The following is a 16,911-nucleotide window of genomic DNA, read 5'->3' on the forward strand; positions in this document are numbered from 1 at the left end:
TGGTGTGAATGACCTGAGACGTACCTCCCTGGACTACATGAAAAGAGACATAGAGGAGCTCTCTGAGCATGTATCCCAGACTGGTATGACCCTGACCTTAAGTAGCATCTTACCCTCACCAAGAATGATGCCACAGTATGAAGACAAGATTATCAATTTCAACAATTGCCTTAAGTATTGGTGTCATTCAAAGGGGATCCAATACCTGTCAACCTGGGATGACATGCTCGACAAGCCACGATGCTTCGCTAGGGACGGCTTGCACCTGTCACCCCTGGGCTTTCGGATATTGGCAAAGGCTCTTGCTACCCCCATAGTGCCTTTTTTAGGCAAGGCTCAAAAGACAAACCCACCTCCATAGGTATCACAAGGGATAAGAAACTAAGAGTAATGCTACTCAACGCCAGAAGTCTAAACCTCAAGATGTACGCACTCGAAACTCTCCTTAACATGGAGAACATCGATATCTGTGCAGTAACAGAAACCTGGTTCAAGGCTCTCGAGAGCACCCCAGCACTACCAGGTTATACCTCATACCATGCTTTTTGGCCCCAAAACTTGGACCGAACCACAAAAGGAGGGGAGTATCAATATTCACAAAGTTACCCACACCTCCAGGTTGGTGGCACAGCACGAAGCATCAGCGACTATCCATGTGCAACTAACAGTGGGTAAAACTGCCTTCCAGTTTATAGCCTGCTACAGACCATCCTCCCAAACCCAGGAACCCCACTCAGCCTTCCTGAGAACACTGGAAAATATGAAGGTCACTCCAAACACCATTATATTGGGTGACTTCAACTACCCAACCATAGACTGGGAGCATTACTCTAGCTCCAACACCCTAGCCCAAAGGTTCCTAGAATTTATAAACTCAAATGCTATGGAACAACTTGTTACCACTCCCACAAAAGGGGAAAACATACTGGACCTGATCATCACCATCATGGGGACTCTATGCTCCAGACCAGAAGTGGATCCCTCACTGGTAAGATCAGACCATAAACTAATCTCACTGGATATTCACATCCCGATCCCACCCCATGCCCAGAAAACCACAGTGAAAAACTTCTCTAAAGCAAATTTCACACTCCTCAAAACCGAGGTGGAATCCTTCAAAGCCCCCGGGCCTGTGGATAATACGACCCAGACCACAAAATCCTTTATAAACGCATTCTATGAACACCTTCAGGAATGCATGGATCATGCAATCCCAAATAAAACCAAGACCCAATCTTCCAAAGGCAGACGTCCTGTGTGGTGGACCCCAGCCATAAACAAACTATACAATAGAAGGAGGAAGCTACTACATGACAGAGCAAAATCCCAAAAAGGAAAGGCATCTCTGATCAGTATTAGCAAAAAACTACGGGCACTCATAAAATCGTCTAAGGCCAGCTTCAAGAGAAAAATTGCACAGGACACTAAGGATAATCACAAGCCTTTCTTTAGTTATGTTAGGAACCTGGGTGGGAATTCCCAGATATGCTCAGAATTACTCCAAAATGACAAAAAATACACCGAACCCACAGACATTGCCAACATCCTAGCTGACAGGTTCAGCGCAAACTTCTCCCCCCCCCTCCCCACCAAAAGGGCTAATATCTATCCCAGCAGACTGCTGCCCCCCCTGACATCTCAGATGCTCAGGTAAGAGTTGCCCTCTCCAAAGCAAGAAAAACAGCATCAATGGGACCAGACGGTGTCCCGGGCTGCATCCTACATGAACTCCAAGAAGAGCTAAACCCAAACCTAAAACTACTGTTCAATCTCAGCCTTACTGCAGGATATGTACCCAAAGAGTGGCGTACAGCAACAGTGGTCCCTCTCCATAAAGGTGGTGCCTCAACGGATCCTGGAAACTATTGCCCCATAAGTCTCACTAGCTTGGTCTGCAAAGCTATGGAAAGGATCATCATGGATCTTATAAATAAAGATATTGGGGACCTACAGACACTGGATCCTACCCAGTTCAGCTTTGTTAAGGGCAGATCCTGCCTCTTAAACCTGGTCGATTTCTTTGAAACAGTCACCAAGGCCATTGACAAGGGGAAGGTGGTCCACACAGCCTACCTGGACCTCGCAAAAGCCTTCGATACAATACCCCACTCGGGCATTATAGATAAGCTCACCAGCTTAAATATAAACCCCTATGTCACTAGATGGGTTGCAACCTGGTTCAAGGACAGAACCCACATGGTTAGAATAGCTGGAGCCATGTCACACTCCAAACCAGTTACAAGTGGCATCCCACAAGGCTCAGTCTTGGGACCTCTCTTGTTCGGTATATATTTCTCAGAGGTACAGGCCAACATGGAAGGACTGTGGCTGACCAAGTTCGCAGATGACTGCAAACTGGGCGCCATAATAGACTCTCCAGCTGACACAAGCATCCTCCAAAAGGGCCTCATAGAAACAGACAACTGGTGCCAGAGCCATGGCCTCAAGCTAAACGCCAAAAAGTGTATAGTCATCCCCTTTGGCAAAAACAAAGTGCCCACAAATTACCACAAAGGTGGTAACCCATTAAGTACAGAAGAAGTAATTAGGGACATGGGGACCCAAGTTGATAGCAATCTCTCACTTGACAACCACGTGGCCAAAGTGGTTAGAAAAACATTTTATATAGCCCACCTAATCATGAAGGGATTCACATTTAGATCAGGGGAGGTCATCGTGCCTCTTTACTCATCCCTCATCAGGCCCATAATTGAGTACAATGCCCCTTTTGGGATGTACCTTACCAGACACCTGCAGCAACTGGAAAGACCCCAAAAGTACCTCACCAAGAGGATCAAGGGGCTCAAACAGATGCCGTATGCTGCCCAGTTAAAGAAACTCCAGCTCTACTCAGTGGCATACCGCCTGCTCAGAGGTGATCTGTGCCTGACGTATAAAGCCATGTCCAACCCGGAATTAATGGACATGCTGCACCTCAGAAAATCCAAATCCCATCGAGCTACGTGCTCGAGGGACTTAAACCTCAGCACTGAAATAAATAGGACATGCTGGAGGGACAGATTCATAACCCAGAGGCTCCCTTCACTCTGGAATAAAATCCCAGTCCAGGTTAGGCAGAGTCCCTCATTGACTCTCTTCAAGAGGAATCTTGATGAGTGGATGGGAGATCATAGGTTTACCACGGGTATCACTTCTGTGTCACTGTTAGACAGAGGCACAGTATACTAACCTCGAAAAAGGGCATAGCAAAATTAATTTAAAATGGGTGGCGAAAGCCATACACAGTCTGGCTAGGCTTATAAATGCCCTAGGGCAGATAGCCTAGTATGAACCTATGAACCTATGAACCTAAGTCTAAAATTGTGTGCTCAGTGTTAGCTCTACATGAGGGCACAAAGTTAAACCCTTTTAAAAAGAGAAAATGATGTGCAGGCTCCACTGCAAGTTCAATAAAATTATATATATTGAACTGTTTATAAGATGTAACTTTAACAGTACCTGAAGAGCTGGAATATACAGACCTCAGACATTATCCCCTGCTCTGGGTGTTGTTCCTGCATTGTTGCCATCTCCCTTGCCTCACACAAAATACTGCTGCAGGATGACATCACTTCTTGTCAAATCACTTTAGTTCCCAAGCTAAACCCCCATTGCTAGAAACTGCAAGCCTTTAGCATCTACCTGTGAAAAATACATAGCTCTTAAGTCTTTGCAGCTGCTGGAAGACATATGAAAAACAAACACTTACAAGACAATGCAAGTTTTAGACATCCTGTCTCCTTGCTTCATTGAAATCATATTTTATGGCACAGTTGTAAAATAATTTAATTTCAAGTATTTTTTCTGAAGTTTTGCAAGTTAACCTTCTATGTGCCAGTTCCCACTGTTAAAATATATACATTTACACAGTTACAGTAGTTTATATACATTTCTGTTCTTTTCCATTAGAGTACACTGTAGATACATCTTGAAGCTCAGTACTTTACAAACCCTTTCAACACATACTTCTGTACCAGCAGTTTGATATACAGACAACATACAATTATTATTATTTTATTACTATTTTACATTTGTTGACCGGGTTAGTCTGACTGGGCTGATAGCCCTTTTTCAGTGGAAGCCCGGGGAGAAAAGCTCCACAGAAGATACATTTCAAATCATGTAAACAATAATTCTATAACATCTCAAATAGTATGTACAAATTATAGGCCAAATAAACAATAACTTGGAAACATCTCAAATAATATTCACTAATTATATTACATACAGTAGTACTGAAAAAAATCTTGCAGGTCTAACAATAAAGTAATAATACAAATTCAATAGTACTAAGAATGAAGAGGAGTCAGGATACAGAATAGGCAGTGTACAGTAAATCTGAAGGAAGGTATGTCATGGAGGGTGAGTACAAGGATAGGTCCAGTGGCTTTTCAAATATTCTTTGTTGCTGTTTTGAACTGGTTTGGTTGTATAATAGACCTAATTGCAAATGGCAGTTTGTTCCAGGAAATGGCAGGATTGAAACTATACACATTACAGCCAATTTTTGAATTAGGTTTGTAAAAATTGTAGTAGATTCTGGTCAGTGCTGCGAAGAGGCCTATTAGGAGTTTATAGGGAGATAAGAGAAGATAGATTAGGACAGTAAGATGGCTAATATAAGATGGTATGAATAATCTGGAGTTGATTGAAAAGAAGCAGATGGGGGAAATCTGGCCAGTTTAGGTGTTTAAGAGAGACACAGTGATGAGATTTGTATGTTTGATGGGCTGCAGATCTGCCACCTTGCTGTAGTTGATTCAAGTTTAGATAAGAGAGAGAAGAGTTTAGTTAGAATGTGTGAGGCATGTAACAGGTTAGGTAGGAGCTAGGCCTGAGAGAGGGTCACCTTAGCTTTATTTGTAAGGAACTTCATGTTCCTGTAAATGAGGCTGAGGTTTTGTTGTGTCTTCCTTATACACTTATTTACATGCAAGTCAAAGTTGAGATTGTCATCGTTGATGAGACCTAGGAGCTTTGTACTAGTTTTAACATCAATAAGAGTGTTATTTAGAGATAATATAGAGAAATTTGATTTAAGATAGATAACATTTTGGGGAAGAAAAAGTAAAAGCTTAGTTTTCTTAGCATTTAGAATAAGCTGGTTGTTAGCAAGCCAAGTTTCTACTGAGTTGTAGGAAGTCTGGGTGGCAGTGAGAAGGCCAGGTGGAGAATCAGCAGTAGTGATGAATGCAGAGTCATCTGCGTATTGAACAAGGGATGCTAGAGTAAGGAAGTATAGAGGTGATTAGTAAAGATATTGAAAAGCAATGGACCAAGGATGGATCCCTGGGGGACACCCATTTTGACTGGAAGGGGAGAGGGCAGACTGCCACCTTACAGATTAAAGTCAGTCAGAAAGATAGTTAGAAAAGCAGAGGCCACAGCAGAGGTAGAGAAGTTGAGGTCAGTTAACTTATTAAGGAGAAAGGGGTGAGACAGTATCAAAAGCTTTAGATAGGTCCAGGAATAGACAGGAAACACGTTTCTTTTTCTCTGGCTGAAGAGATAGTATTGATGAAAGATAATAGGGAAGTAGTGGTGCTGTGCTTAGGGCGAAAGCCGTGTTGTGTGGGTGTAAGCAGAGTTTCCTGTAGGAGGTGTGGAGTACTTGGTAATGGATGCATTTTTCAAGCACTTTAGAAAGAGGAGAGAGTATAGCAATAGGTTTGAAATTAAATATTTCAGAGGAGTTATCTCCTTTATATGGGTGGAATGTAAAATTGCTTCCAGGAAACTAAACCTAAAGGGAAACCTTTTTAACTGGAGAACAGAACTGTCAGTCAGAAACCCAAGGGCCCCAAACCCCCATACCAGGTTTCCCAAACTTTTTGGGCCCCCAAAAGGAGAAACAAAAAGGGGGGTACAAAACCCCGTTCCCCCACCCCAGGTTTGGGGCCCCCAACAAAGGGAAACCTTCAATAAAGGGGTAAAACTCCTTCCAAACCCTCAGCCTCCTAAACCCGGAAATAGCCTTTCCAAACACAAAATATGGGGACTCCCAAAAACCCCCTTTTAATTTGGGGCTTAACTACCCAATAGCAGTTCCTAGAAATACCCCAAAATTTAAATTTTAAACTCAAACAGGAAAACTTTTACCACTCCCAAAAGGGGAAAAAAAAAACTGGGCCGAATTACCTCATGGGGTTTTGTCCCGACCAAATATCCCCCACTGGAAATCAACCAAAAAAAACCACGGGAACACATATCCCCCCCCATCCCCAAAAAACCCCGTGAAAAAAAATTTCCAAAGCTTTAATCCCAAAAACCAAATCCTTAAACCCCGGCCTTGGGGAATCCCGGGCCCCAAAAAACCATAAACCCCAAAACCCCCAAATGCTGGTTCCCCCCCCAAAAAAAACCAAACCCCAATTTAAAGGAGCCCCTTGGGGTTGGGCCCCACCAAAAAAAATCAAAAGAAAGGAAACTACGACAAAAAATCCCAAAAAGGAAAACTCCGAAATTGCAAAACTAGGGATCAAAAATTCTGGAGTTAAAGGAAAAATTCCAGGGAAATAAAATAAACCAATTTCAATTTAGGGAAACCGGGGGAAATTTCCCCCAAAATTTCTCAGAATTCTCCAAAAGCAAAAAAAAAAACCCACAGAATTGCCCTCCACTAAGGTTTAGAAATTCCCCTCCCCCAAAAAAAATCATACAGACGTGCCCCCTGCATCTCAGACTCAGGAAGAGTTTCCCCCCCAAACAAAAAAACACTCAATCCAGCTTCCCGGTGACCAAGAACCCCCGAAAGTCCCAAAAAAAATTGTTTAACCGTTCTGAATATTCCCAAAAGTCCACAACTGGTCCCCCCATAAAGGGGTTCCTCAAGGATCCTAAATATTGCCCCCAAGCCCCTGCTTTCGAAAACTTGGAAAAGGCATCTGGTCTTTAAAAAAGTATTCCCCGAACGGTCCACCCAGCATTTTTTAAGGGAGTTCCCAAAACCCGGTCACTTTTAAAAATCCCAAGGCCCTTGAAAGGGAAGGTTAAACCTACCTGGGGGAAAAAAATTTTAAACCCCACTGGTTAAATGCTACCAGTTAAATTAAAACCCCCGTACAGTGGGTTCAAAGGTTTAAAACGAAACCCCTGGTTAAATCTGGAGCCATGACCTCCAAAACCCGTTCAAATGGCTCCCCCAAAAACCATTTGGGGCCTCCGTTGGAAATTTTTTTAAAAGGCCCATGGAAGGGCTTTGGTGCCAAGCAAAGCCAAACTCCCCAAAAAATCTCCCTGCAAAACCCCCAAAAGGGGTCAAAAACAAAAATGGTGAACCATTAAGAAAAAGAAAAGGGAAAAAAAAACCCCCCCAAATTAAAAATTAACCCATTTAATCAGAAGAATAATTGGGGCAGGGGACCCCGTTTACAAACCTCATTACCCAAAAATGGTTTAAAAAAAAAATTTTTAAAAGACCAACTGAAAATTAAAACAAGGGCTCCCCATCACCCCCACAGGCCCCTAATTGGCTGCCCCCCCCCCCCCCCCCCCCCCCCCCCCCCCTCCCCCCTCACCCCCCACACCCCCCCCCCCCCCCCCCCCCCCCCCCACCCCCCCCCCCCCCCCCCCCCCCCCCCCCCCCCCCCCCCCCCCCCCCCCCCCCCCCCCCCCCCCCCCCCCCCCCCCCCCCCCCCCCCACCCCCCCCCCCCCCCCCCCCCCCCCCCCCCCCCAGGCCCCCCCCAACCCCCCGCCCCCCCCCCCCCCCCCCCCCCCCCCCCCCCCGCCCCCCCGCCCCGCCCCCCCCCCCGGGGGGGGGGGGGGGGGGGGGGGGGGGGGGGGGGCGGGCGGGGGGGGGGGGGGGGGGGCGGGGGGGGGGGGGGGGGGGGGGGGGGGGGGGGGGGGGGGGGGGGGGGGGGGGGGGGGGGGGGGGGGGGGGGGGGGGGGGGGGGGGGGGGGGGGGGGGGGGGGGGGGGGGGGGGGGGGGGGGGGGGGGGGGGGGCGGGGGGGGGGGGGGGGGGGGGGGGGGGGGGGGGGGGGGGGGGGGGGGGGGGTGGTGGGGGGGGGGGGGGGGGGGGGGGGGGGGGGGGGGGGGGGGGGGGGGGGGGGCAAAATCTTTCCTGATGAGACCTAGGAGCTTTGTACTAGTTTTAACATCAATAAGAGTGTTATTTAGAGATAATATAGAGAAATTTGATTTAAGATAGATAACATTTTGGGGAAGAAAAAGTAAAAGCTTAGTTTTCTTAGCATTTAGAATAAGCTGGTTGTTAGCAAGCCAAGTTTCTACTGAGTTGTAGGAAGTCTGGGTGGCAGTGAGAAGGCCAGGTGGAGAATCAGCAGTAGTGATGAATGCAGAGTCATCTGCGATTGAACAAGGGATGCTAGAGTAAGGAAGTATAGAGGTGATTAGTAAAGATATTGAAAAGCAATGGACCAAGGATGGATCCCTGGGGGACACCCATTTTGACTGGAAGGGGAGAGGGCAGACTGCCACCTTACAGATTAAAGTCAGTCAGAAAGATAGTTAGAAAAGCAGAGGCCACAGCAGAGGTAGAGAAGTTGAGGTCAGTTAACTTATTAAGGAGAAAGGGGTGAGACAGTATCAAAAGCTTTAGATAGGTCCAGGAATAGACAGGAAACACGCTTTTCTCTGGCTGAAGAGATAGTATTGATGAAAGATAATAGGGAAGTAGTGGTGCTGTGCTTAGGGCGAAAGCCGTGTTGTGTGGGTGTAAGCAGAGTTTCCTGTAGGAGGTGTGGAGTACTTGGTAATGGATGCATTTTTCAAGCACTTTAGAAAGAGGAGAGAGTATAGCAATAGGTTTGAAATTAAATATTTCAGAGGAGTTATCTCCTTTGCGTATAGGTGGAATGTAAAATTGCTTCCAGGTAGAGGGAACCTTGGATTCAGTGATAGAATGGTTAATCAGTATTGATATAGGGAGAGGAACGGTTAATCAACATTGATATAGGGATAGGAATGGTTAATCAGTATTGCTATAGGGATAGGAACGGTTAATCAGTATTGATATAGGGATAGGAACGGTTAATCAGTATTGATATAGGGATAGGAACGGTTAATCAGTATTGCTACAGGTATAGGAATGGTTAATCAGTATTGATATAGGGATAGGAATGGTTAATCAGTATTAATATAGGGATAGGAACAGTTAATCAGTATTGATATAGGGATAGGAAGAGAGTCAGCTACAACTTGAAGGAAATAAGGAGGTATGTTGTCTGTGGAGGTAGAGCATGAGTTTTAGTTTAGAGAGTAGGTATTTAATATAGTTGGTAGAAACAGGATGTAGAAAGAAGATATTGGAAGCCTTTGGAGAAGGAGAGATAGCAGGAAACGTAGTATGGTTGGTTGAAGAGGGGATCGAGTTTACCATCTTAGAGATGGATTCAATGAAGTAAGAGTTAAAAATGTTGGCTGTTTCTTCTGGACTCTTAGTAGGACAGAGGTTGGGTGAAGAGGGGTTCCCAGGGTGCAAAATTTGATTGATGGAGTTCCAGAATTTTTTGGGATTATTTTTTTGTGCAGATAGGGGGGTTGAAGTAAAAGTGTTTTTTGTCTTTGTGGATATGCTTTTTTGTTAGATTTCTAAGTTCTTTATATTTTTGCAGGTGGATAGGAAGTTTAGTTTAGTTTTTACCCACAATTTCCACATTTTGTCTCTAGTTTTCATCAGAGAGTGAGTGGCATTAGTTAGCCATGGGGATATGTTAGATTTAACTCGTACAGTGCAAAGGGGTGCAATATAATTCAGAATATTTAGAAATATAGTGTTAAATGAGTGAACAGCATCATCTGGGGGGTTGTGTTGGGTGAGACCAGTTTATCCTAGAGAGGAGAGTATCATACAGTTCTAATACATTGGTAACACAAGCATATGAATCATGTTGATATTCACAAATGGTACATAACCATTTACAAAATTCCAGCTAGCTGGGCTGGAAGTATCTCCAGCCATGACAGTTCCACTGTTAGCTATCTCTTTGTCACACATTGTAAAGGCAGTGACATTTGATAAATAATATATTGTTTCAAAAATTCACAATAGCTTGAGAATATCTGTAAAGTTTTCATACATCTTGTCAAGAAGGTCCTTAAGATGAATGCTATATATGATTTGGCCTTATGTGTTCCTTTAATTAGAGGAAGCATATTCAATCTTTGCTGTACCATTTTACAAAGACAAATTTCATAGTAGGGCTGCTTCTTTTACCTTTCTGATCTAACCTTAAGCTTACGGGAAAGACTTGGAAAAATAACTTGTTGAAATAAGTCAAATTCTTAGAGTGGTATGTAAATGATTAGGCCACACAGGAGAATGTTTGTAGCAGAGCAGAAGACACATTGAATGGTAAAACACTTACAACTACAGAGATTGTCAGGCTGTACAACTACACATGGGTGCAGTTGTTATCACCAAAGTTAAAACCATGCAAGGCACACTTGCCTATGAGTTTGGCCAGCTTTTAGATAAACTGCTACCTTGCATACTGAGCCAGATCACGGTGAAATGGGGCCCTAGGCAGGGTAATGGATTGGGACCCCCCCACACACACAGAGTAGCCCTCCCAGCAGCAGCCACCTTCCCCCTCCATGTAGCCATTTCAGTGTACCATTACCTGGCTATTTCTCCTCAGTTACCATAAACACTGATCAGACCTGTCAGTGTGCAGACTGTTTTCTTCTTTACTTCTACAATGATTACAGATATTTGGATTCAATTTAATATTCCTATTTCAAATTTTATTGCACTAACATTGATAGACATTTGCTAAGCAAAACAATACGCACAATATCACAATGAAAACAGACTTAGTATTAACAATAGACTTATCTGCACTTGAAACACACTCATTGTAATGGCACTGAAACCCACATTCAAAGAAAATGCATCTGCCCAGTGGTGGATTAAGCCTACCTTTAGGCTCTTTTCAAATGACAGGCTCCTTGCACACACTTTTAGGATCATGCATACATGCATCATACCTCTCAACCTCTTAGCACACGAAATCTGGACAAAGCCAAAAATATTTGGAGGTCAAAGGCCCAAAAATAGGGACAATTTTTAAATATTGCTATTATTAACTTAGAAAGTTGATAGAATAACAGGCTTTGCATTTGCATACATTTTCTGAAGGGTAGGAAGTCTGAAACTCAAATGGCTGTCATTATTTGGTGACCTCAGTCCTTGATGGGTTACCAGAAAACCACAAAATTTATGAGGATCAGGCAAATATATGAGGCAAAATCTGGACATTCTGTGAAAATCTGGACAGTTGAGATATATAACATACACATGTTCTTTGATTCACCTTCCTGACTGTATTAAATAATCACAAAACTGATAAGAACAAGGCTACCACTTTTGCATGAGGTAGAGTCATTGACATAGTTTCTCACATCCAGGAATTTAGATTGATGAATGACCAGTTCACTTACCTGGTAATCACATGGTAAATAAATGAATAAATAGATAAATAAAGCATTTTAAATACAGCTAATAATCTCAAGAAATAAGATATGTGAAGCAAATAAAAGTTCTGAGCACTTCTGATTTATAGAGAACTTACTTCTAGAATTGCCAGCTCATCTTTCCCATGTAGAATACGGAAGCTGTACAAATGTTCTGGCCTTGGCTCAGGAATGACTTCACAACCATCAAGAGCCAGTGGTGTATTGGCACTTTTATTTTTACTCTTGTCCACAAAGAAATACAGGTGTCCATCCTTTATGTGACACCACCGTGCTTTCCACTGACTATTCACTAGTACATTCAGGTACCCTGGAAAAAATGCATCACATATATGAATATTTTGTATGGCTGCCTTATAAAGGACTGTATAACTGAAAAGAGTATCATTAGCAAAAGAAAGGCATTACATACATAACTTCTGCCTACTTTATGTACTATAGCTGCTACCTTTTTATTGTTCTAGTATAAATGTCCTTTTCTGACGCCTAATGCATGTCTTTTCCATGTGGTTTAGTTTATAATATTAATCAATGTGATATTTTCTTATCATGCTGATAGATTATCATTTGATGTTTATTGCCTTCAGGTCAGTCATCCTGTGGAAATTTCCATATATGGCATTTCAGTTGATTTCACATCTATAATACTTGATGTCTTCATTTTACTCATGTACATTTATCATTTTTTTAAATCTTATCCTTTTTAAAGAAAGTTGTAACATAATTATTGGAGTTTAAACACAAATATTTGCAACACAAGTAAGAAGAAGCCGTGAGGAATACTTTCATCAGACTACATGAATCTGAAATAAGGTGTTATCAGTGGTGATAATGACATAGTTATGTCACCATGGGAGACAGAAGGTGTATCAGTGGTGATAATGACATAGTTATGTCACCATGGAGACAGAAGGTATATCAGTACTGATAATGCCATAGTTATGTCACCATGGGAGACAGAAGGTGTATCAGTGCTGATAATGCCATAGTTACGTCATCATGGAGACAGAAGGTGTATCAGTGCTGATAATGCCATAGTTACGTCATCATGGAGACAGAAGGTGTATCAGTGCTGATAATTACATAGTTATGTCACCATGGAGACAGAAGGTGTATCAGTGCTGATAATGCCATAGTTACGTCACCATGGATGGTGACAAAAGGTGTATCAGTGCTGATAATGACATAGTTATGTCACCATGGAGACAGAAGGTGTATCAGTGCTAATAATGACATAGTTATGTCACCATGGAGACAGAAGGTGTATCAGTGCTGATAATGTCATAGCTATGTCACCATGGAGACAGAAGGTGTATCAGTGCTGATAATGACATAGCTATGTCACCATGGAGACAGAAGGTGTATCAGTGCTGATAATGTCATAGCTATGTCACCATGGAGACAGTGTCATACTTCCTTTAAATGTAGCTCTGAACAGTTGCAGTTAAACTGTACTAACAGTGGTACTATGGAGTCATTTATTTATTTGTAACCTGGATGATGGGCTGGTACATGACCCTTTACATATACTCTCTGGGCCATAACCCTACACAATACATACAAGGACTTATAATGACTAGTCAACAACCTTTAAAAATAACAATGCAGTTAACATAAACAAAAGCAAGCACATACACACACACACACACACACACACACACACACACACACACACACACACACACACACACACACACACACATTTTATATATATATGGGTCCCCTTCATATGATCGAACTTTCAAAAGTTCGACTTTCATATGACTGAGACCATATGATCAAACCTTTGAAAGTTTGAGCATTCCTAACGGAGATCTCCATAGAGCGCGGAATGAGAATATTTCCCTTTTCTGCACTGTAGTGTGATCACGGAGTTGGTATATATAAATAACAGGGGGGTGAGGGGGTGCAGGGGGGCTTGCTACCTATTTGGTGAAATAAAATATATGCAAAATATACATGTGCTGCATTGTCATAATGGTAAGTATTGAGATTTATGCATTTATTTCAGTTTGTTGACCGAGATAGTCCAGTTGAGCAAACCCCCCCTGCTAAAACCATTCAGGTAATTTTTTTTCTTTTTTTTACTTTTTTATTAGATGTTTGAACTTGCAAAAGTTTGATCGTATGGTCTCGGCCATATGAAAGTTAAACTTTTGAAAGTTTGATCATCTGAAGTAGATCTCTCTCTCTCTCTCTCTATAGATATATATATATATATATATATATATATATATATATATATATATATATACTTTTACTATCAAAATGTTGAAATTCATTTGGTCTAACGTTCATATGGTTGACCCATATGGTCAACACATGAATATTAAGTAGTTCATTTGGTCGACAGGAAGTGCATGCAAATTACCTGTCGACATTATGCTGCAAACAGGGCAAGGATTTTCCCTTGTCTGCACTGTTCTGTAATCTCGGATTTGTAATATATAAGTAGCAGGGGGTGTGGGTTCAGCCCCCCCACTGCAGGATGCAGGGGTTGCAGCAGGTGTTTTTGGACCATTTAAATGTAGACATTTTTTTCCGGTATTTTGAATATTTGGTGTAATGACTTTTGACATTATGAACGTCGACCATGTGAATATTTTGATAGTAAACCATAGATATATACACACACACACACACGCACACACTCAAATACACATGCAGATGCACATATACACACACACACACACACACACACACACACACACACACACAGACACACACACACACAGACACACACACACACTCTCAAATACACATGCAGATACACATATACACACACGCTGACACACACACACACACACACACACACACACACACACACACACACACACACACACACACACACACACACACACACACACACTAGTACATATGTGTGGATTCGTCTATATTCTTCCCCAAATAGGTAGCCAGCCCTCTCCAACCACTTCAGCAAATACTTCAGCTAACATCACCAAACTTGTTTAATTTCTCCAATTTCTTCTCTTTCTCTTTAAAGATAATCTTACTGTCATTAGATGGAGCTTTTCTTCTGAGAAAACTGCTGAAAATGTTTTTTTCTCAATTGGACTATATCGGTCAACAAACAGAAATAAATGCATTAATCTCAATACGTACCATTATGACAATGCATCACATATATATTTTGCATATATTTTATTTTATTCTGCATTTCATTATATTCCTGCTCAAGGCTTCTTCTCTTCCCATATAACCATTACTGCAGTCGCAGCATGTACATATGGCATGGCGCTTCTCTTATGTCTTTGCGTTAGTGAAGGAAATTGTAAACCTAGTGGAGCTGTCTTCTGTAGGACTCCAGTGAAAACTATCCAAGTTAAAAATGTAAATAGATAGATATAGATAGGCAAATAAATAGTTTGAAAAAATATATTGAAAAATATCATTGGAAATGTAGAAGTATTTAAGCCAAGCATTTTTAGTATATGATAACCATAACTGCCTAGTTAAATTTTACACCAATTCATCACTATAAAAAGAGACATTTGTGGTGCACAAATGACAGTAGCTGACTATGAATAAACCTCAGTTTCCATCATTACAGCTGTGCAATTCCTCTTCAGTTCTTGTCATGTACACGAAGTGCCAATACAACAGGAAAAAAGAAAAGTCACACAGGCGATGACCATAAAAAGACCAGGACCAATCAGCATCTTCACTGTGTAGTACTTAAATCTCCCTGAAAGAAGGCCCACGCAACATGGGACATATGCAATGGACCCTTAAGGACATTCAATTTCTCCATGGCTTTTCAATGGTCAGTGACATTTTACTGCTGAAGTCTTTATGTTGGTAAAGCTAAACCTCACTCGCTGTAGACATGACACATTTTGACCTTTTAATGGGCTCATCAGTACAGCATAAGTGGAACGTTTAGTTGCCTTTTGATTTGTCAGATTTGGTACAACAAAGCATGCATTACATTCTATCACTCAAGTTATGCACACAGTTTCATCCCAGCCCCAACCCGCATAACGTTAAGGCAAAGCATGATGGGTAGATCATTATGGTTAGATAAAGAGATGAAGAAAACAGGAAATGTCTCAACAGTTAGTGAAGAGTAAACCAAGAGAAAGTTAGAAATTCCTATCTTTGTGTAAAGCAAAAAGCACAAAAATGCATCAAGGAAGGGGGATTCATTTCATATTGAAAAGGTTTACAACTATTGCTGTGGATAATTGCACAGAATATACTCCTCCTTTGCTGTTATAATATGCACAGATATACTGAAGCACAGATGCACAGATATATATAGTTATAATATGCACAGATATATAGAAGATATATAGAGTTATACTATGCACAGATATATACAGTTATAATATGCACAGATACACTGAAACACAGATGTACAGATATATACAGTTATAATATGCACAGATGCACTGATGCACAGATATATACAGTTATAATATGCACAGAATACAGTTATAATATGAACAGATAAACTGAAGCACAGATGCACAGATATATACAGTTATAATATGCACAGATATACTGATGCACAGATATACAGATATATATTGTTATAATACGCACAGATATATAGTTATAATATGCACAGATACACTGATGCACAGATATATACAGTTATAATATGCACAGATACTCTGAAGCACAGACATATACAGTTATAATATGCACAGATATATAGACGATATATAGAGTTATACTATGCACAGATATATACAGTTATAATATGCACAGATACACTGAAGCACAGATGCACAGATATATACAGTTATAATATGCACAGATACACTGATGCACAGATATATACAGTTATAATATGCACAGATACACTGATGCACAGATATATACAGTTATAATATGCAGAGATACACTGAAGCACATATATATATATATATATATATATATATATATACAGTTATAATATGCACATATATATAGACGATATATAGAGTAATACTATGCACAGATATATACAGTTATAATATGCACAGATACACTGAAGCACAGATGCACATATATATACAGTTATAATATGCACAGATGCACAGATATATAGGATAATTGCACAGAATATACTCCTACTCTGCTCCCTCCTGTACTGTACAGAAGGGCAAGGCTCTCTATTTGACCTTACCAGCCATCCAGTAAAACAGTTCACTGTACCTATCCAGGCATGTCCAAAGGGCAGTTTCAGGTGTACTCTCCAGTTCAACTGGTGACTCTGAGCTTTTTGAGGCAATGTTACAACTGCCTCATGTACACAAACAACCCCCTCCTCCTACCACCAAACACTAATACATGCGAGAGATGCAGTTATACAGCCAAACTAGAGGCTAAGCTCTCTCAACCCAAGACTGGCTCAGACACTCAAGAGGAGAAGGGAAATACTTGCATCACAGTCTTACACAGACCCATTAAACCAGCACAGGCAAAAAACACACATAAATACATGAAAACACACTCAGAGGCTCTAAAT

At 41.7% G+C, this 16,911-nt stretch overlaps 1 protein-coding gene across 4 annotated transcripts in view; it reads right to left on the reverse strand.

Moving 5' to 3' along the window:
• AFAP1L2 (actin filament associated protein 1 like 2) overlaps positions 1 to 16,911 on the reverse strand; it is a 2,783,820-nt gene that overhangs the window by 730,594 nt on the left and 2,036,315 nt on the right. For all 4 annotated transcript variants that reach the window (XM_044055822.1, XM_044055821.1, XM_044055820.1 and 1 more), the window contains one exon: positions 11,534 to 11,745. In XM_044055822.1, coding sequence (XP_043911757.1) covers positions 11,534 to 11,745 — 212 coding nt within the window. The remainder of the gene's footprint in view (positions 1 to 11,533; positions 11,746 to 16,911) is intronic.

The sequence above is a fragment of the Protopterus annectens genome, chromosome 14.part0 (assembly GCF_019279795.1).
Source record: "Protopterus annectens isolate FY-2018-M chromosome 14.part0, PAN1.0, whole genome shotgun sequence".
Lineage (NCBI taxonomy): Eukaryota > Metazoa > Chordata > Ceratodontiformes > Protopteridae > Protopterus > Protopterus annectens.